The sequence below is a fragment of the Chiloscyllium punctatum genome, chromosome 9 (genome assembly GCF_047496795.1).
Source record: "Chiloscyllium punctatum isolate Juve2018m chromosome 9, sChiPun1.3, whole genome shotgun sequence".
Classification (NCBI taxonomy): domain Eukaryota; kingdom Metazoa; phylum Chordata; class Chondrichthyes; order Orectolobiformes; family Hemiscylliidae; genus Chiloscyllium; species Chiloscyllium punctatum.
The window spans coordinates 72,456,255-72,478,581 of NC_092747.1; the positions used below are offsets into that span (position 1 = coordinate 72,456,255).

Below are 22,327 nucleotides of genomic sequence, written 5' to 3' on the forward strand. Positions count from 1 at the left end.
TGTTTAGAAGGATCTGCTGAAGAAGCTTTGGAGAATTTCTGTGGTGCACCTTGTAGATGATATACAGTGCTGCTACTAATCATTGGCAGAGGGAGTGAATCATACCACGTGTAGAAGCAATCAGGTTGAATGTTGGACTATGTCAAGACTCTTGTATGTTGTGTATTTGATAAGTGTGGTGGACTGTCTCTTTGAGTTTGATTACACAACATGAAGACAGGCCATTTTGGGTTGGAAATAGCTTCATCTAACCTTGCTACCTGCAAAGTGAACACCTAAATCTTGCTAAACACTTGGTCTGCTAGACTTTAAATTGTAACACTAAAAAAACTAAAGACAAGAATAAAAACCACTTTGAAATCCACTGGGTCAGCTGACCATTCATCATTGAGAAAAATAAAAGTACTCATGGTCTAACTGCAAATCTTGGAGAAAAATACGAAGACTCCACTGCACTGAAGAAGGTACAGTCAATAACCAGGGAGCAAGTGAACAGTGGAGAAGAAGCTTTCAATATATTCTTCCTTGAAGGAACACTGAATAATGAGTGCTCTACGTGGAGGAGAATTTTCTGAACTAGAGGTGTGGACTAGGAAAAGAAGCCAGCAGCCTCAGGAATACTTTGCTTTAAATGTGAAGAAGTAAGGAAGTACTAAAAGATTAGAGTCATACAGATGTACAGCATGGAAACAGACCCTTCGGTCCAACTCGTCCATGCTCAACAGATATCCTAACTTCATCTAGTCCAATTTGCCAGCACCCGGCCCATGTCCCTCTAAGCTCTTGCTATTCATATATCCATCCAGAATCCTTTTCAATGCTGTAATTGGACCACCCTCCACCACTTCCTCTGACACCTCATTCCATACACACTCTGCATGAAAAAGTTGTCCCTTAGGTCCCCTTTATATATTTGTTCTCTCATCCTAAACCTATACCCTTTGGTTCTGGACTCCCCCACCTCAGGGAAAAGACCTTGTCTAGTTACCTATCCATGCCCATCATGATTTTATAGACCTCTGTAGGTCACCCCTCAGCCTCCCATGCTCCAGGGAAAACAACCCCAGCTTATTCAGCATCCCCTTATTCCTCAAATCCTCCAACCCTGGCAACATCCTTGTAAATCTTTGCTGAACCATTTCAAGTTTCACAACATCCTTTCAATAGGAAGTAAACCAGAATTGCACACACTATTCCAACAATAGCCTGACCAATGTCTTGTACAGCTGCAACATGAGCTCCCAACTCCTATACTTGATGCACTGACCAGTAAATGAAAGCATACCAAACACCGCCTTCCCTATCCTATCTACCTGCAACTCCACTTTCAAGGAACTGTGAACATGCACTCCAAGGTCTCTTTGTTCATTGGTTTTTTTGGTACATTTTGCTCTGCATGCCCTTCGCGTTTCTTTTTTTTAAAGTGGAATTTTTGGCTCCATGGGACCATATTATGAAAATGCAGAGAGCTGGAACTTCAACAGAAAGAGATTCCTTTGTTTGTTCGAGGTGGAAAAAAAACAGATATAGTCATCCTTGAGTATAAAGGGGGTGGGAGGAGGAAGAGTCTTTTAACTTCCTGAGGAGTTTGGCTGAATGTGGGTTCCCTAACTTATAAAGAAGCCTACAAAACCAGTTTCTTCCAAAACTCATCATGATTACTGAAACATTCAGATTCCACAAATGCCTCCAGCGGGATGGCAAATCTCCCAATTCGTGAATATTTTAAAGTAGTTAGTAAAATTTTGTGAATTCAGAGACAACTTAAATGATGCTGTCAAGACCAGCTAGTGCATGGTTTAAGTTGCAAAACAATCAGAAAAGATCACTAACGCAGAGGAACCTAAATTTAAAGAAAGCACTGTAAATAGAGGTCTTGATGGATCTGGCAACAAAGGAAGCTCAACAAGTCAACTTGAACAAGAGAGTTCACAAATCGGAAGCTGAGCGATAACCACCAATGCAAATTCAAAATTGTCATTGCTGTGGAAAATTAGTCATTCTGCAGCAAATTGCTGGTATAAAGAAGCTGTATGCAGAATCTATGGCAAAAAAGGGCATATTTAACAGACATGTTTGAGAAAGAAAAATGAATGATCTAGAGTCAAAGTACAGAAACCAGAGAGTAAAAGGAAAATCTACAAGGTCAGAAAGGACACGGGCAAAAGCCCAGCTTCATCTGAAGAAGAGCTGTTATTAAACATTTAGCCTATCAGTGACAGCAACCGATACTGGGCCATTCCCTTACTGAATGGCAAAACCAGTAAGAAGAGGTTCTCAATGGAATGGTGGTTTAATTGATACCTAAGATTGTATCATCAGTTTTAGGATCCATGCTTTACTGCTTGTTCAACTGAATTATTTGTGATGCTTTTATCTTTCATTTCCAGTTGGAGATGTGTTAAGCTGTTGAGCATTATTTAGTTTCAAGTCATGTTTAAGTTTATCACAAAGTAAGTGTGCTGGAACCACTGAATGCTGATGGAGTTGAACTGCAATGTTACTTCAGGTTTGGAAGTGATTGCTTTATTATCGGGAGAATTTTAGAACCATCTGCTGAAGTATTTGAAGGATGTTGAGGATAGAAGGTGGTTGTGATTGCAGATACCAGAGATTAGAGTCGAGAGAGTGGTGCTGGAAAAGCACAGCAAGTCAGGAAGCATCCGAGGAACAGGAGAATCGATGTTTTGGGCAAAGGCCCTTCATCAGGAATTCATTACCTCATAAAATTCTGAATCTGTTTCTTTTCTTTGTATCACTGTTCAAATTAATATTTGGTAGTTTATGATATCTTTTCAATGCAGTGCCTCAGAATCTTAGCAAAGATAATGAGATTAAGCACATTCCTTGAATTATGGATGAAAGTGGATATTGTAATGCATAGAATGTGCAAAATATAGAATAGGTTTTATTTGTGTGAATTCACAGGTGGCAGGCATAATTTGGTTTCCTTGACTAACCACCACACTAACATTTTTTAAAATTGTGTTTTTTGCTAAATATCTGACAATTTAAGTATACAACATAGCTGGAATTTCCCTAGAAAATTCTTCCATCATCAAAATATTATTTTCAATTAGAAAAGCCATGCTTCAACAGCTTGTGCAGAGAATGGATTTATCAGTGAAACAAGAGTTTTTTTGGCATAATTAAATTCTATTTTCTCTCCAACATGATCAAACTACGTCATTGCTGATGAAAAGGAAATCCAGGCAGCTAGTAAATGATTTTGTTTTGAGATGGGCTGTTACTCATGCTCCCAGCGCTTGGTATAATTATTCTGATGCGCTTCCAAGTTTGTACACATTTCAACAAGTTAATGCCATGAACAATTTACATTTATATAACAGTTTTGCATTAAAACATCTCAAAAACCAAGTCATATCAGCCTCTAATGAAGAAAGAAGTCAAGAAGTGGAGTGGTGTAGCGAGATAATTTTAATGCTTGAACCTCACATAGATGCAGGTGTGGCTACCAGTACAGGAATAAAAATAACAATCTCAAGACCAGAATTTGAAGAATGGAGATGAGATGGAGGAATTTGAACTAACCATGTAGATCAGTGAGCATATGGGTGATAGGTGATAGGTGAACAATACTCAATGTAAGTTTAGATGTGGGCAGTTGAGTTGGAATGACCTGTCTGTTTGGCAGAGTTACGAGTGCAACCTTTTGACCAAGGCTCTTGAGACATCGCCTTCCAAATCCTCCACCACTGCTATCCAGATGGACAAGGACAGCACAGGAATACCAAATTCCTTCCAAGTCACTTGCTATCCTAATTTGGAAATATATTGCTGTTCTTTCAATGTAGCTGGGTCAGAATGCTGGAACTCCTTCACTAATGTTATTGTGCATATGTGTACACAAAATAGACTGTAGTGGTTCAAGAAAGCAGCTCACTACCACCACTTTCAAGGGCAATTAGAGACTGACAATGAATGCTGGCCCAACCAGCAATGCCTGCATTCTGACAGTGAAATTTAAAGAAAGAAGATGTGGTATTGGATGACTAAACCAGTTGGCTACCAAATTATATTGAAGTCTGTCTCTTTTGGGCTTAAAGGAATATGGATGAGAGCTTTACCAAGGGAACAGTCAGGGTGTGGAGGAACAATGGTTTTATTCAGACTAGTGAATCAAAGGTGGAAGTGAAGTGTGGTTGAACAAATTAGTAACTCCAGAAATGTGACAATTAGAGACTGAAGACTAGATAGTTGTAAATGTGTAAGTGAATTGTGTTTTTCTTCCAGAAATGGTTACTACAGACAAGAGGATCATGGCATAGAAAAAGAGTATGGGTGGATAATGATAATAGGATTTGTATCATTATCTGATTGACTATTATGAGAATAACATGGCCACGTGAGATAGCAAAGTTAAGAAGATCACTGTGAATATGGGTTAAGAAGTTTACATGGAGAGAGTAATTTAGAGAAGATGAGAACATGAGTTGATGGAGAAGATATTACAGGAAGTAAAAAATATATCTTTGAGAGGGCAGGGTAAGACCAGGATCTTGCTTGAAGGTTGTGGAAAATGGGAGATGCTCAAGAATGAGAGAGCACTACAGAACTTAAGGGATCAGATAATGAAAACTGCTACATCACCACTGTGTCAGCCTTTGCAAGGCAAGTGTTAAAAGGCATAACCAAGCTGGTTAAGAGTTCGAGGTGTTTTGAATGAAAATGTTCATTCTTCAGTATTCCAGGATTGTTTTACTTATTGTCACAGGAAAAATAGTTCATGAAACAATTAAAAATTCTTAAATACACAGTGCAATACACAATTTGCACTGATATGTATTGAATAATACATTTGCTAGTTGTATGGCAGCTCTAACCAAATGAGAATAAGGGGATTAATACCTTAATCACAATGGGGAATTTGATTAAAATTTTAAATGGTTGTATGATATTGCACAGTTATTTCCAAGTGAGAATCTTTTCCCACCAAAAGACAATATTGGTGTACTGGTCATTTTTCTAGGTGCTCCAGCAAAGTCATTGAATTCCATTAAGATTCACAGGAGTTTTCGAAAACAAGTTATTTCAGTGAAATTTAAGTAAAGCAATCAGAATTATCATTAGAATGATTAGAATATCTGAAAGCATCCTTAGCTTTCTAATGCGAAGCCTACCACTGTATATTGAAACAGTTTGCAGAGAATTTATTTATCATTGCATCATCAAACTTCTCAATATATAATTTATTTGATTGCAGTTTATTTTTGCTATATTACATTTTGGTAATTAAAAGCAAATTATATGCTATATACTGTAGATGTGTAATATCTATCATTGCACTGGAGGCCGAGGGCTAATCTTATTAAGATTTATAAAATCATGAGGGGTATGGATATGGTAAATAGACAAGGTCTTCTCCCGGGGTAGGGGAGCTGAAAACTGGAGAGATTAGGTGTAAGGTGAGAAAGGGAAAGATTTAAAAAGGACCTAAGGGGCAACTTTTTCATACAGAGGGTGGCTGTGTGTGGAGTGAGCAGCCAGAGGAAGTGGTAGAGGCAGGTCCAGTTACAACATTTAAACAGCATCTGGATAGGTATATAAATAGGAAGGGTTTAGAGGGATATGGGCCAAAATGTTGACCAAGGAGGAAAAAAAATCATAGATTAAACTGGGTTTTTTGGTCAAAAGGCAGTGTGCTCTGAATCTGCTGGATTGGGCAGCTGTGTTTGAGTTTTACTCTCTTTAGTTTTATAGTCAATTAAATAGTTGACTGTTCTGGGAAAAGAATTGCAATTTTTTAGAAATAAGTAAATACTCCTCAAGCCTGCTGGATGTTGTTCACGTTGACCAGTGACTTTGGATTTAAACAAGATACAATCCTAAGTGCTTGTAACACAATTCATGTTTTAAAATTTTCATAAAGGCTTCATATTCGTTGTTGAAATTGTTATTGAACTGGCCAGTTCCAACACTCGTTTTCTTTCTTCTAATTTATCCCTTAACTGTGCTGTGTGGAAGTGGGAGTGACCTTTGAAGAAAATTGGGTTTAAATCTTACACGTTAATTAGATTGGTTGTTCCATTTTGCTCTACTGAAGTTACAGTATTAAAAATAATTTTAATTAATAAACATGGTGTTTGATTACTGTTATTCATGATGTCTAGTCAGGAACAGTTGGCCAAATTTGAGGGTTATCGAATGTTTTAACTTTGCTATGTTGCAAATCCAGTATTTTCATGTCTGATATACCTTGCCAAGGGATTTGATCTGCTTAGGTCACTGTCTCCAAGTTTACATGCTTGCTTCTCAATTCCATGAATACTTACTTGATTGGAGACTTGCTTTGCTTCTTCCTTCGTTCCTTGACAAACATTACCTCATTTTAATTCCTCCAATCTCATGCAACTTATGCTCCAAATATGAGTCTAGGATGTGGGAGGCAGACTTTTGAGGTCTCTTTTCCATTCCGGTGGTTGCTGAAGCCTTGTCTTAAGTTGGTCCACTAATTAAGGAATTAATCTTATGAACGTTCATTGCACCATTACTATGAAAATGAATTAAGTAGACTGGCCGGAATTCCTTCCTTGAAGAATCAATGCTTGGGACATTAATTATATTCAAGACTCTAACTTTGGACATTTTAATCATTCACAGGATGGGTGTTGCTGGCTCGGCACTTATTGCCCATCCCTAGTTGTCCTTCAGAAAGTATTGGTAAGATACCTCCTTGAATCACTTCAGTCATTGAGGTGTGTGTATGCTCCCAGGCTTGTTAAACAGGGAGTTTCATAAACTTGACCTGGTAACAGTGAAGGAACCAGTAACATACTTTCAACTCAGGATCATGTGTGACTTGAGGAGATTGTAGATTTCCCATACATCCATTGCACTTGACCTTCTAGTCAGTATTGCCAGACAATGGCCCACAATAGCATTTTATCTGACGTGTAAACAGTGATGCAAATACAGGCAAGTATGGTTCTGAAATGCCCCAACTCTCCACCTAGAGGCTTTGTCTCTTCTATGATTGCTGCTAATAAGCTGAGTGAATGTACAAAGTGAACCTGAGGCATGGATAGCAAAAGCAGTAGATCTACTGTGAGGAGATGACAGGAGATAGAACACTGGATGCATGAGAGAAACAAACTCCAAGCCAGGTTGTGATGAATGAGGTTTTGAGCTTACACTACCCTCTATGCTATCCACAACTGGCCTGTTTTTGTAAAAAAAACCAAAAGAACTGCTGATGCTGTAAATCAGAAAGAAAAGCAGAAGTTGCTGGAAAAGTTCAGCAGGTCTGGCAGCATCTGTGAAGAAAAATCAGAGTTAACAAATTAGGGTCCTCAGAAGGGTCCCCAGAGCTGAATTGTACAGATTTCCTAATTGTACCCCCTCTTCTGTTTAAGTCCAAATAGTTAGCGTATAAAAGAAACAGCAGGGTCCCAACACCAAGTCCTACAGATGCCACTTGAAATAGCTTTCCATTTGCAGGAGGCAGTTATCAACCATTACTCTTTATTTCTTTAAACTAAGGCAACTTTGGGTCCAATTTGACACATTACCCTGTATCTCATTGACTTTTACTGTTTTGACCAGTCTGCCATGGGACCTTGTTAAATGTCTTAGTTTTGCACAGTGGTGAGAAATTTCACTGACCAATAATTGTTTGGCATTTCCTTTGTACCTTTTTAAAGAACAAAATCACGTTTCCTTCAGTTCTTGGCACCTAACCTGTGTCTGATGAAGATTAGAAAATAATTCTCAGAACATCTGCTATTTCCTCCCTGACTATCTTCAACATCTGAGGGAACAATCCATCCAGCCCTGACAACTCAACCACTTCAAAGGATTCCAACTCCTCTAGCATTTGCTCTCATTATTATTTTGTCCAATATTTCATTCTGCTGCTCTTGAATTACTATACCCACATCATCTTTTTCCTTTGCAAATAGGGAAACACAATTCATTTAAAATTCTTCCCATATCCTCTGCATCTTCAAACCTGTTCTCTTCATCTCTGATACTTTTGCCAAGCCTATCCTTTTGCTTATTGGATACTGGTAAAACATCTTTGGGTTTTCCTTTATCTTGCTTGCTAGTTTTTTTTTGTGCCTGCTCTTTGAGTTCCTTATTTCTGTTTTTGCTTCTAGGCTGTCTCCAGTGTTGAGTTTTTTGTGACTATCATAAGTTTTTTTTTCTACTTAATTTTCCCCTACGATTTTCAAAAAACATCATGGAGATCTAGATTTGGCAGTGCTATTCTTATTTTTCGAGGGGACATATGTAATTAGATTAGATTACCTACAGTGTGGAGCAGGCCCTTCAGCCCAACAAGTCTACACCGACCCTCTGAAGAGAAACCCACCCCCCTATATTTACCCCTGACTAATTCATCTAACACTATGGGCAAGGTAGCATGGCCAAGTCCCCTAACCTTCACATCTTTGGACTGTGGGAGGAAACCGGAGCACCCGGAGGAGAATGTGCAAACTCTATACAGATAGTTGCCCGAGACGGGAATTGAACCCTGGTCCCTGGCGGTGTGAGGCAGCAGTGCTAACCACTGAGCCACCGTGCCGCTCCTTTCTTGTTCCTCCTTCTTGTTTACCACTTTTTTATGCTTAAGCAGTCCTGCCCAGTCTACCTCGTCATTTCTCAGTTTTGTAACATTTGCCTTCTCCCAACTTACAACATTTGCTCCTGATTTATCTCTATCAATTTGCATAACAATACGAAGTCTAACCTGATTGTAGGCACTATCCATGATATGGTCACCCACAGTCACTTCACCCGTTTGCCCATCTTGATTTCCTAAAGCTAAGTCTAGAATTGTCTTCTTCATTGGGCTTGTTTTAACAAGAAAAAACATCTGCATAATTTGTTTTTCTGCTTCAGAAGCAACATAACTGTGTTAAAGTTGTGAAAATGGATGTCATACAAACATATTGACCATGCCCCTGTTATTTCATCAGAATGTTCTGTGCTTTTGTCATCTCACTCTTAACAGCTAAATGACTGACTTAGTCATTCCATGTGATAATTGTGGCTTCAAACAATACAAAAACTGTTTGTTCCATTGTAATATGATTTGTGGGATAAATTATCACCCTCGTTTTTAAATCCATCTGAGGTGATGCCCTGCCTAACTCTAATTTCCTCCACTCCCACAACCCTCCATAATTATCACATTTCTCCAATGTAAACCTCTTGTACATTTGTACTTTTGATTCACCATCAGCAGCTATGCCTAAAGCTACCCAGATCTCAAGCTCTGAAAAGCCACACTGTCTCTCTTGTTCATGTTTCTTCTTCAAGACAGTCTTTAAAACCTAAACCTTTGACCAAACGTTTGGTTATCTGACATTTTTCAAAGTTGACAATGAAGTCATGCAAAATGGAATAAAGTTGTTGTGCTACAATGAACTTCAAAGAAAAAAAGCAAAATGTTGGATTTGTTACATTCTATAGATTGTATAGAGTTAAAGAAAATCAAGAAATGTAGTATATTGTAGATGGACTGAGCAAAAGACATGCATTTTACTGATAATTTATTTTAATGCATTTAACTAAAAGGGTCAATGCTATAATAATGGAGCAATTTGATCAGCTTTAGTCTTGTATCATTGAGGTAGTCAGCTCAGGATGACTGGAATTCTAGACATGCCAACCATTTCAGCAATGCTTACTTAACAGGGAGCTTTACTTAGATGAAGACTAATATTTAGCAATTCATGTCATGACAAGGATCTGTTTCTCGCTGTACTGCAACGCACTAGATGTATGAGACATAAAGACAGACTGCTGTAAAAATCTGAACCAAATGCAGATAATACCTGAGAAACTCAAGTCTGGCAGCATTTATGGAGAGAGAAACAGTTAGTGTTTTGAGTCTGGTTTGATTCCTCTTCAGAACTCATAGTATGATGTACAGATGTATGACGTAACTAGATAATAATCAATTGAATAAAATGAAAGCAGGCAAATGAGCTGTTCAAAATCATTGATCATAATTACTATACATAGAAATAAATTATTTTAATCCAATTCTTATTATGTAGTACAGGTCATTCTGCTATAATGTACGTTTCATTAACACAATTCACTGTAGCGTGATTGACGAATTGGGACAACATTCTAAAGTGAGAACTTTTAAAACGTGCGTTGGCTGTAATGGGATTACATCGCCAACATTTTAAGCACTGTTTCTAAAATGTAATTTTTCTATAACAGGGTTGCACAAAAACTCAACAATCATGTTATAGAACGTGACTAAACATCATCACTAAGACACACAGTAAGAAACATCCAATATGGTAAATTTAGAAGAATCAAGCAATATGTGATTAATTTCTTTATCTTCTTACTTTGTATTTTAGGGGTTATTAGTACATCTGATGTACTTGATCGTGAAACAACTGCATCCTATTGGCTGACCGTGTATGCTACTGACTACGGAGTTGTTCCGTTATTTTCATCTATTGAGATCTATATTGAGATTGAAGACATAAATGACAATGCACCAATATGTTCTCAACCTATTTATCATCCGTCAATTATGGAAAATTCTCCCAAAGATGTTCCCATTGTTCAGATCCAGGCCTATGATCCAGACTCCAGTTCCAGTGATAAAATGACTTTTAAGATTACAAGTGGGAATCCCCAGAATTTCTTTACTATTAACTCAAAGACTGGTAAGTCTCTTTCTTTTTTTTAAATCTTTACCTACTCTGAACTGAGAAAGTAGTGTATTGGAAACTAAGTTATCATCATTGCCTCTTGCCTGTTTTATAGGTTAGTATGTTTTCTTTGTTATTAAGTCAAGATATGATCTTAAATAATTAATGATGGCCTTTCTATCATATTCTCAAGAGATATCCCAAACAAAGTGTTTGTGATTCCAGAACATTATTGCACACCTCTCGGTGACAGCATGATGAGTCACATCTTCAAGCAAACAATTGAGCAATTAGTGCATAGTCATGGAGAGAATAAAGGTTGCACACACGTTAAGTGAAACTGAATGGTTCTTGGATCAGGTCATGTCCATGCAGTCTGTGACCTAGATAATTTTCATGACTAAATTGATAAAGAAACTATCTTTCCCCAATCACCATAAGTGTAGATGGAGAAATGTTTTTTTTGTATTCAGGCAGACAAAACCCAAACATCGATCAACATTTCACAGAAAAGATCACTTGAAGCTTTAAGTACAGCAGTGCCGAAAGGACAATATTTAATAGTGTGATTATATTATTCAGTTGGCTGTACTGAGCATTTCTGGGAAAAGAATTGCTCCCAATGTAAAATTGTTGTATAATAATAGAATAACAACTGATGAGTTGAACTTTTCTGACATGATTTTGACAAGAGACCCAAGGATTTGATGGCACTATAGACCAATTGCCTCACCCCGAGCAGGAGGTGGGTAGAATGTGGAATTTCCGAACTCAGCATTGGCATTAAATACAAAATTGGGTTTGGATCATGTCATAGATTAAAATTTTGAAAATTTACAACTCCCAACCTCCATGGTTCCAGGTTGATAAGTAGTAGGATGGCAAAACCCTATTTACGAGGTGAGTTTCTGAATTTAAATGTTTTAGTGAGGCTGGCAGCAGCAGCTTTAACTTGTTAAGAGATTTAACTGAGATTTCGAGATTTTGTGGACTGAGGAAAGCCATCAGTTAAAGAGAGACTAGCACAACTTTGGGGAGAAGTTAGGCATCTTTGACATTCCTGGTGCATCATATGTACATAGCCATCATCACCCCACTGCAACTTTGAAGTCATGTATAAGCCATTTATGATTCTGTGGTCTGTCCATCCTGCCAGACTGGTGAGCCTATCAATCAGACTGACATCCAAATGGATAGCTCCATTCATGATTAAAGGTGCACGTGGATTCCCCCTTCAAGCTTTGCCCTCTCCTCCTCCAGAGCCAAGGCGATAAATGTTGTGGTCAGGTGCTTCACCTGTTTCTGGGCACCATATCCATACCCCCTGTCTATACCTAACCTCAAACATTAGGGGCATGCCAATATTTTAGTTCTGAGGACTCCAACCCAGGGCCACGCACCATTCAGCTGAATGAGCACTGGTTTCCAGTTATACAGCTGATGCAGCAGCCTTTGCTCTAACTTAGCTTGTGTTCAAGCAGTTCCCAGCCAAACCTTAATGAAGAAAACGCTGACAGAAACAGAAGTCTCCCACATGGACTGCACATCCTAACAGAAGGGCAGTCAGTTTAGAGGGACTGGAGGATCTGTCTGATTAGGGTCTGACTGGGCTTCGAATGCAGATATAGCAAAAGAAACAGAATCACTAGCTGAATTGCCTGTCAATCAAGATGAGCTTACATGCATGATTGGTCATATTGGCTATCTTGGTGTGTCTGGGCTTCAACAAAAATGGTATGAAATTAAGTTAGTTCAACTGTCCCTTTATGTTCAGTAAGGGAATCAGATCAGTGAATACTTTTTCAAAGACCCTCTTTGCGGGTAACGCAGTAGATGTCATCATTTTATCTTCACTGAAGCCTGATGAGTGATATATCACACTTTGTAATCCTGCATCAGTAAATTGAAGTTCTTTAATGTGATAGTTAAGCAGAACTTCAGTGAATAGCACATTATTCACAGTGTAGCTGAGTTTGAAATCTATTTTTGCCCTACTATTATCGCTACAAGTAAATCATGGTGATATATTGCAAAAATGTTTCTTCTTTCCAATAAACAAAATAAATATTGCAAATTTGCATAAAATATACTTCACTGCCCTTATGTAAATGACTTGAGAATGCTTTTAAAAATAAGGTTTTTTTTAATATCGGTTAGGCATTGGCATCCTTTGGTTCTATGAAATGTTTGTTTAATTTCAATCAATATGACCAATCAAGAATTATCATAAATTGCTATTGCTTATGTAAAAGTCAAGATCATTTAATGTAGATATTAATATGAAACCTCTGAGCTTCAGAACAGAAAAAAATGAATTTTAGAAAGAGAACGTCTTTGAATCAAATTAATTTTGATGCAAATTATGCTTTTTGTTTTGGCAATTAGTCATGATTGATGTTCAAAGCTTTGACATTACATTTGTCAGTGCAAACTGAGTGACAGCCTTTTCTAAAAGATGCTGATGTTTGAAGCTGAACTGTCAAAAGTCAATTCCTGTGTATAGCTCATACTGTTCTTGTGCCTGACTGTCGGTCTGCTACCAAAGATTAATTTAAAACTTTAATTAAATTCAGTCATGATGAAGTTAAGTTGTTGACACCATGATAGTAATCAATATTCTAATTGCAACCAAAGCTTTTTAATGCTGCCTGAGTCGTAACCATTTTAACTTTTTGCAAGTTGATCTGGTAGACCTAGCACAGTAGGCTTGCTGAAATCTCACTGTTTTGTAGAAATAAAATGACTTATTAAGGCTGCAGGTGGGCTTCCTCAATTGCATTTCATATTGTTGTATGAAATGGCATTCTTTTATTGCTTGTATCAAACCACTAACAAAAGGTTTGAGAACAGAAAGTAGAATTTTGGATAGATAAGTTAGATCTAAGGATAATCTCAGATCACTGTATTCAAGTTCTTCCTTGTGTTATCCACATGATCTATTCTTTAAGCCTAAAGTTTAAAACATTTGCTCAGTTGTAATAAACAACCACACAAAATTAAATAGCAATCAAGAATTGGAATCTTTGTTTTACTTATTGCAGCAAGGCATATACACAAATATAATGGGTTCTAAAGTTCTATCTTTGAACTAATGTGTTTGCCATTAGATTTAAGCTGTTCCTCGGAAAAAGACTGCAGAAAAATAATCTACAAACTGATGACATTCTTAAATCATGTAGAGAATGGAACATTAAATTTAAGTTATTCATATAGAGTCAGGTGCCATTTATAACGTAGGAGAAAATGTGTTACATAGGATTCTGTTTTTCTCGATATTTTTTGTATTTGCATAGAATATTTAGCACCATGCCTCATCATATGATTTGAAATGAATATGATGATTTGTATGTGGACAGACAACATTAACCATTTGATAATTGAGTTGATGTTAGCATATTTTCCTTTTTGTTCCTGGGATGTAAGCTGGTTAAGTCAGCATTTATGGCCCATCTCGAAATGCTCTTGCGAAGGTGATGGTGAGTTAATCTGTTGAGCATGGGTGGCATGGTGGCTCAGAGGTTAGCACTGCTGCCTCAGAACGCCAGGGACCTAAGTTCACATAGACAGTCTATGTGAAGTTTGCACATGTGTCTGCCTGGGTTTCCTCCAGGTGCTCCGGTTTCCTCTCTCAATCAAAAAGATGTGCAGGTTGGGTGAATTAACCATACTAAATTATCCATAGTGTTAAATGCATTAGTCAGGGGTAAATATAGGGTAGGGGAATGGTTCTGGGTGTGTTACTCTTTAGAAGGTCACTGTAGGTTTGTTGGGCAGTAGAGTCTGTTTCCATATTGTAGGGAATCTAATCTTTTTAAAAAAAAACTGTTGAAATACATGGGGTAAGATGCAATTAGTTCCGTTAGAAAGGAAGTCAATGTGATACAATGATGTGAGTTGAGCATCTTCAGTTTGGATGCTGCTTTATTACTGAAAAATAATTCTTAGTTTTATCTGTCAAATTTTGTAACCAAAGATGGACAAGAATCGAAAAACTAGTTATCATCAAATACCATCATTAACTTTAATAGAGACTTAGCTGGAGCTTGGGGAACATAACATGGTACTAAAATAAGATTATTTCCTTAGTAATTTGCACATTTGAAAGGAATTTGAGAGCTAGATCATTTAGACCACAGTCCAACTGTTCTCTATAATTTGCCTACATTATCAGGAAAAAGGACAAGTATCAAAAGAAGGCTGTAGTTCATGTTGACATTAATGGTTGCGGTTGGTCCATTGTAGATAATGAAAATATGCTGTTAATTGTGTCTGTAAACTCTTTAACTTACATGTTGGAATATGCAAGGACGGGAGCAAAGATGATTCTAATGCAAGTAGCCACCATGGTACAGTGGTTAGCACTGCTGCCTCACAGTGCCAGAGACCCGGGTTCAATTCCCGCCTCAGGCGACTCTCTGTGTGGAGTTTGCACATTCTCCCTGTGTCTGCGTGGGTTTCCTCCGGGTGCTCCGGTTTCCTCCAACCGTCCAAAAATGTGCAGGTTGGGTGAATTGACCATGCTAAATTGTCCGCAGTGTTGGGTGAAGGGGTAAATGTAGGAGTATGGGTCTGGGTGGTAAACGCTTCGGCGGGTTGGTGTGGACTTGTTGGGCCGAAGGGCCTGTTTCCACACTGTAAGTAATCTAATCTAATCTAATATCATTTAGTTTTATTAATTAAGGTTAAGAGGTGAAACTAAAATAATAAAAATAAGGAAGCTGTGCATTGAGATTGTTTGAACAAAACTCCAAAAACTGCAAGGACCTCAATTGAAAATGTTAATAAAGCCAGCTAGTGATGCAGGACATTCACTAATTTTAAAGTATTTTAAAAACAAGCAATATTTTTATCGAAAGCTAAATTGAGTTAATTGGAATGTTGAAATTGATGAAAGTGGTTGTCTGTTGTATTCTTTCCTATAATTGTCTCATTTTCTATGAGAATTACTTTTGGAATTGTCTGACTGCATGCTGCATCATGCATAGCTACAATCCTCAATTGAGGATTTTGATCAACTCAGCTGTGCTTTTCATGAACTAACTCTTTTGAAATACAATATAATTCTCCAGTGCAAGGCTTTGTTCAACAGAAGATAGTTGGGTCAATGGATGTACTATTAAGAAAGCAATTTTCTGAGTCGGGCTATGTTTATTGGTGGGAGGCTGCCACCACTAATTAAATCCAAAGCAGAAAAGCTTTCGTACCTGTATACCAATTGAGGCCCTTAACTGGATAACCATTACTCACTTAAAAAAAATGACTCACTTGTCATGCCAAGGGCCATACAAGTGACAGATGGAAGAGGACTTGCAATGAGAGGAAATGTTTGCTTGCAGTCTAGCACGTTGAAGATATTTGATGTCTGATCATAGACTCAACATGAGACTGGTTGCAGTCTCTGCTCTTGCTCTGAGCCAACTGTTCTTCCGCTTGGACCCCAGCTATGCCTGTCTCTTTGTCGCTCACGTGCAACCGTCCATCTTCCGTAGTTACACTGGCACCACTCCCCACCTTTTCCTCCGCTGTATTGATGACTGCATTGGCGCCACCTCATGCTTCCACCAGGAGGTTGAACAGTTCATCAACTTCACTCGCAAATTACACCTGACCTAAAAGTCATCTGACCATCTCAGACACCTCCTTCCCCTTCCTGGATCTCTCCATTTCCATCAACAGTGACTGACTCAACACTGACATCTTCTACAAACCCACCGACTCCTACAGCTACCTGGATTACACCTTCTCCCACCCTGTCTCCTGTAAAAATGTTATCCTTTATTCACAATTCCTCTACTTCCGCTGCATCTGCTCCCAGGCAGACCAGTTCCACCACAGAACATACCAGATGGCCTCTTTCTTTAAAGACTGCAATTTCCCCTCCAACTTGGTTGGTGATGCCCTCCAGGGCATCTCATCCACTTCCTGCACCTCCGCTCTCAAACGCCACCCCTCCAACCGCAACAAGGACAGAACCCCCCTGATCCTCACCTTTCACCCCACCAACCTCTCTATATATTGCATCATCCTCTGCCATTTCTGCCACCTACAAACAGACCACATCACCAGAGATATAGAGTCATAGAGATGTACAGCAAAGAAACACATCCTTTGGTCCAACTCCTCCATGCAGACCAGATATCCCAATCCAATCTAGTCCCATCAGCCAGTTCCCAGCCCATATCCTTCCAAACCCTTCCTATTCATATACCCATCCAGATGCCTTTTAAATATTTCAATCATAGTAGCCTCTACTACTTCCTCTGGCAGCTCATTCCATACATGTACTAACCTCTGCATGAAAACGTTGCCCATTAGATCTGTTTTACATCTTTCCCACCTCGCCCTAAACCTCTAGTTCTGGACTCCCCCTCCCCAGGGAAGAGACTTTGTCTATTTATCCTATCCATGCCCCTCATGATTTTACAAATCTCTATAAGGTCAACCCTCAGCCTCCGACACTCCAGGGAAAACAGCCCTAGTCTATTCAACCTCTTCCTCTAGCTCAAATCCTCCAACCCTGGCAACATCCTTGTAAATCTTTTCTGAACCCTTTTAAGTTTCCGATAAGACGGAGATCAGAATTGCATGCAATGTTTCAAAAGTGGCCTAATCAATGTCCTGTACAGCCGCAACATGACCTCCCAGCTGCTGTACTCAATACTGTGACTAATAAAGGCAAGCATACCAAACGCCACCTTCACTATCCTATCTACCTGTGACTACTTTCAAGGAGCAATGAACCTGCCCTCAAGGTCTCTGTTCAGCAACACTCCTTAGGACCTGACCATTAAGTGTTTCAGTCCTGCTAAGATTTGCTTTCCCAAAGTGCAGCACCTTGCATTTATCTAAATTGAACTCCACGTGCCACTTCTTAGCCCATTGACCCATCTGATCAAGATCCCGTTGTCGTCTGAAGTAATCTTCTTCGCTGTCCACAACACCTCCAATTTAGGTATCATCTGCAAATTTGCTAACTATACATCTTGTGCTCCCATCCAAATCATTTATATAAATGACAAAAATTTGTGGACCCAGCACTGATCCTTGTGACACTCCACTGGTCACAGGCCTCCATTCTGAAAACCAACCCTCCACCACCTTTGTACCTTTGAGCCAGTACTGTATCCAAATGGCTAGTTCTCCCTGCATTCCATGGAGAGATCTAACCTTGCTAACCAGTCTCCCATGGGGAACCTATTTGTATGCCTTACTGGAAGTCCATATAGATCATATCCACCGCTCTGTCCTCATATTTCCCTCCCCAGCCCTATCTGCTTTCCATAAAGACCGTTCCCTGCATAACCCCTTTGTCAGGTCCTAAAACCTGGCAATTTCCCCTGCCACCACAGGAATTCCAAAACCTACACCCACACCTCTCTCCCCCCCCCCCACCTCTGTCCAAGCCCCCAAAGGAGCTTTCCCCATCCATCAAAGTTTCACCTGCGCTTCTACACGTCATTTACTGTATCCATTCCTCCCGATGCAGTCTCCTCTACATTGGGGAGACATGACACCTACTCATAGAGCTCTTCAGAGAACATCTCCGGGACACCTGCACCAACCAACCCCACCGTCTCGTGGTCGAACACTTCAACTCCTCCTTCTACTCCACCAAGGACATGCAGGTCTTGGCCTCCTCCATCACGACTCTCTAATCATCCGACACCTAAAGGAAGAACACTTCATTCTGCCTCAGGACCCTCCGATCCTATGGCATCATTGTGGATTTCACCAGTTTCCTCATTTCCCCTCCACCCACCTTACCCAGATCCAACCTTCCAATTCAGCACCGCCCTCATGACCTGTCCTACCTGTCCATTTTCCCTCCCACTTATCCGCTCCACCCTCCTCTCTGACCTGTCACCATCACCCCCATATCCATCTACCTATTGCGCACTCAGCTACCTTCTTCCCCCCCCCCCCCCCCCACCCCCCTCCCATTTATTTCACCACCCTCTCGGCTCACAGCTTCATTCCTGATGAAGGACTTTTGCCCCAGACGTCGACTCTCCTCCTCAGATGCTGCCTGACCTGCCGTGCTTTTTCAGTACCAAACACTCGTCTGCTTCTGCTTACGGTTGATCCATTCCACGTTACCCAATCTCAACATCACTCAACTGTTCTCAGAAATCCACGTTGATCTCTGAAGGCCTGAGTATATACCCACAGTAACCATTTACGCCCGTTGTGCTGCTGGTGATTAAGAGCATTCTTGGGGAAAGTGCAGCAATTTCATTTCCAGCAACAATCTAGCAGTCCCTGTTGCCAATTTGGAATTTAATTCGTTGAGACACTTCAAGATTGATTCAAGTAGTTGGCACCAATTTTGTTGGCAAACTTTGCAACATCCTCTGTTCCTCCACCATCACCACCACCACCACCACCACCATCGGCTGTATTGAAGTTTACAATGTTCCCTCAATGCTGCATGTGCACAGCAACCCAGAAGCTATATCACAGAATGCTTACTGGTAACCCCTGTTAAGATAGTATGCAACAATGGTTGTGTTAAACATTTAAAGGCACTCATGGTTCCATGACAGTTGAATTGAACAGTTGCAGAGCTTTGCTAGTAGCAAAGCTTCAGGCAATCTGACAATGAAATAGTTAATTATGATTTCTCAAGTCATCAGAGCCCTTAATTTTTCTCACCACTGGGGTCCATAGTATAATTAGATATTTATTTGGTCATTAGGGAGGATTATTTAATTCCTTGGTGGTCTGAGATTACAAAATTAATTTAGTTTATGTTTTAGGACGTAGATTAGTCATGTTGAGAAGCAATTATAATAAGGGAATGTCAAATTATCTTTGTCAAATGTTAATCAATTGCAATTCGCCATCTTGTCATTAATTGCAGGTAAAGTCACGCAGTTTCATTATCTGAGTTCATGGGCCTTCTCATTTGAACAGTCATTCAAGGGCACTGATTGGAAGTTGTAATGGCTTTCAATCAGTTTACTGAAAATTGCTAGATTCAGAATCAAAGTATTTTAATTCTTTTTTTAAAAAAATTACCTTACCAAATGCAATCCTCAGCATCAGCTTTTAGAACCGTTTCAGTCATGGGTGGTTATTAGTTGTCAGTTTAAATGTGTAATCTTTTTCCAGCCTCAACATTCAAGTCAGCACCACTTTCCCCTGCTGTAAGTTCATGTTTTCACTCTTCCTCCCCACATCATCAACATTTTCACTTATCCATTATGCTTGAAACTCTTTTAAAGTACTTTAAAGCAGTCTATCAAACCAAGTTGATGAAATAATTTTAAAAGGCACCGTAATAAAAATTAGTATTCAAAATTTACATGAACACTATCAAGTTAAAATTTTGGATATTAACAATGCACTCCAGCCCCTACACTGCCCACCTTCCATAGGAGGTCTCAGGTGTGTCAATATACACCTTTTGCTTTCTCTTCAAGGACACCCAGGCGTAGACATAACCAAGTAGTCAAGCCAAATGATTTCTTCACCAAAGGTTAGTTTTCAACCACCTATTCAGTTATGTTATGACACACCAATAGGGCAAGTGGAACTTGAACCTAGAGATTAAATAAATACTGACACTTCTCCCTCATCCTAAGAGTAAGTATCACCAACGATGTATCCTGGCCCATTCATGACAATGCTATGGCCAAAAAGAATGCCAACCCCTCTTCTTCCTAGAAGGCTAAGGAAATTCAGCATGTCAAAAATGAGCCTTAGTAATTTTTAGTAGATGCACCAAAGAAAGCATCTTATCTGGAAGCATTACAGCATGGTATAGCAACTATTGTGCCCAAGACTGCAAGAAATTACAGAGCCTCTTGAAAGCAGCTTAGTCCATCACGAAAACCAGCCTTCTTTCCATTGACTGTTTATACTTCCCACTGCCTCTGGAAAGCAATCAACATATTTGAAGGCCCCTTCCACCCTGGTTATGCGCTCTTCCATCCTCTTCCATTGAGCAAAAGATACAAAAGTTTGAAAACATGCCTCCAACTTCTTGCCCACTGTTATCAGAGCTATTAACGGAACTCTCCTATATTAAAGTTGATCTTTCTGTGCACCTTCTTTAGTTGGGACGCTGTATTGTGCATTCTGTACTGTAAGGTATGATTTGTCTGGCTAGAACGCAAAATACTTTTCACTGTATCTTGGTAGATGTGACATAAAAAATCAAATCAAATAATAAAACATTGCTTCTAGTTTTTACCCGCTTACCCTGACCTCAGTTAACAGAGTTGCTCAAAATCATGAGCATTCCAGAAATAAATCGCGGAAATCGTTCCATTTGTCAGAAGTGACTGGAACCAGAAAACCACCCATCCTCTTGACGCAACTTGACTTCTCTACATGAAACCCCTACCCACCCAAACAGCAACCCATCTGACTTCCCCAAACACCAGTACCCAATCTGACCCAATTGGACTAGATACCATCACCTAACAACTAATTCCTGACCCCAAACACCTGACTATCCCAGTCCAACCTGATCAGCGCCCTCGTGATCTAACCACCATCCTCGCTTCCAATTGGCCCTGATTCAGAGCTTCCACGTCCCCAAACTAACCTGGTAACTTCAACGAACCTGATTTGACTGCAAGCCAAACCACCTTCTTACTCACGGCGTATCTATCTCACCCATCTTCTCAACCTCTTAGTTCCATCACCACTCCTACCATGCTGTCCATTCAATCCTTCACCAGTGATGCATTGACATTAGACATTTCAACTTCCTATTGCGACATATATATAATCATTTATTTTTGACTTCTGCATTTTGCACTGGTGGTATTTGGATTTTCTTATGTCAAAATAATTAATTTGTGTCCCTGCAGCAATGATGATTTCTTTTTCAAACACACAATTAGTGAGGGAGACTTTCTGGAAAGTAACTGATTTTTGTTTACATTGGGAAAATTTGAGTAAAGTAGACAGTATATTTTATTAGGATTCATAGAAGATACTGGATTTTCTTTTGGTACTTGGGGAAACCATACCTTGGGGAAAAAAAAATGATTTGTCATTTGGGACAGTTGGCAGTAGCCTTAGCTGACACTGAATAGTGCTTGTGAGAAAGAGAGAGAGTTTAAGATTGTTAAGAAAGAGATTATCTCCATACAAAGGAACTTAATTTAAAAGTTCCAGTCTAGAGTGACTGGTTAAACCCCTGAAGGAGTGATTTGAAGCTGCGAAAATCTAAGTTTAGAGATATGAAGGCTCAAGGAACCGGCTATCTTATTCGCAAAATGGAGAATTGCAGCCCCAGTTAAATTAAGTCCTATAAATATAAAAAAACTGAGTACTGTAAAGGTGTTTTGGAGGATTAATGGGGTTATATTTTACTGTATCTTGAGTAAATAGTTTGATTTTGATGCTTTACTTCATATTAATTTATTTCGCATAATTAACATCTTTTCCACTTTTGAGCACACAACTGCAGCATTGTATATTTGTGTTTCAGTGAATGATCACCTTGTTTAAAATAAAAATCTGATCTGTCAACCCAGATTTTAATCTGAGATTTGATCTTAACATCAGCTGGGATCATAACATCATTCAGCAACTAGTGCCATATCCCTAATGATTTAAAGATTGATGCTTTGTGGGATTGTGCACTTCGCATTTCTAAAGAAGGCAAGCTTGTAAAATGCAAGCATTGGAGCAGAAAAATAGGAGCGGAGTGGCAATACTATTTTGTG

At 39.2% G+C, this 22,327-nt stretch overlaps 1 protein-coding gene across 24 annotated transcripts in view; it reads left to right on the forward strand.

Moving 5' to 3' along the window:
• The window catches only part of LOC140481497 (protocadherin Fat 3-like), a 792,082-nt gene that overhangs the window by 410,594 nt on the left and 359,161 nt on the right, over positions 1–22,327 (forward strand). For all 24 annotated transcript variants that reach the window (XM_072577785.1, XM_072577787.1, XM_072577788.1 and 21 more), the window contains one exon: positions 10,344–10,658. In XM_072577785.1, the coding sequence (XP_072433886.1) occupies positions 10,344–10,658 (315 nt within the window). The remainder of the gene's footprint in view (positions 1–10,343; positions 10,659–22,327) is intronic.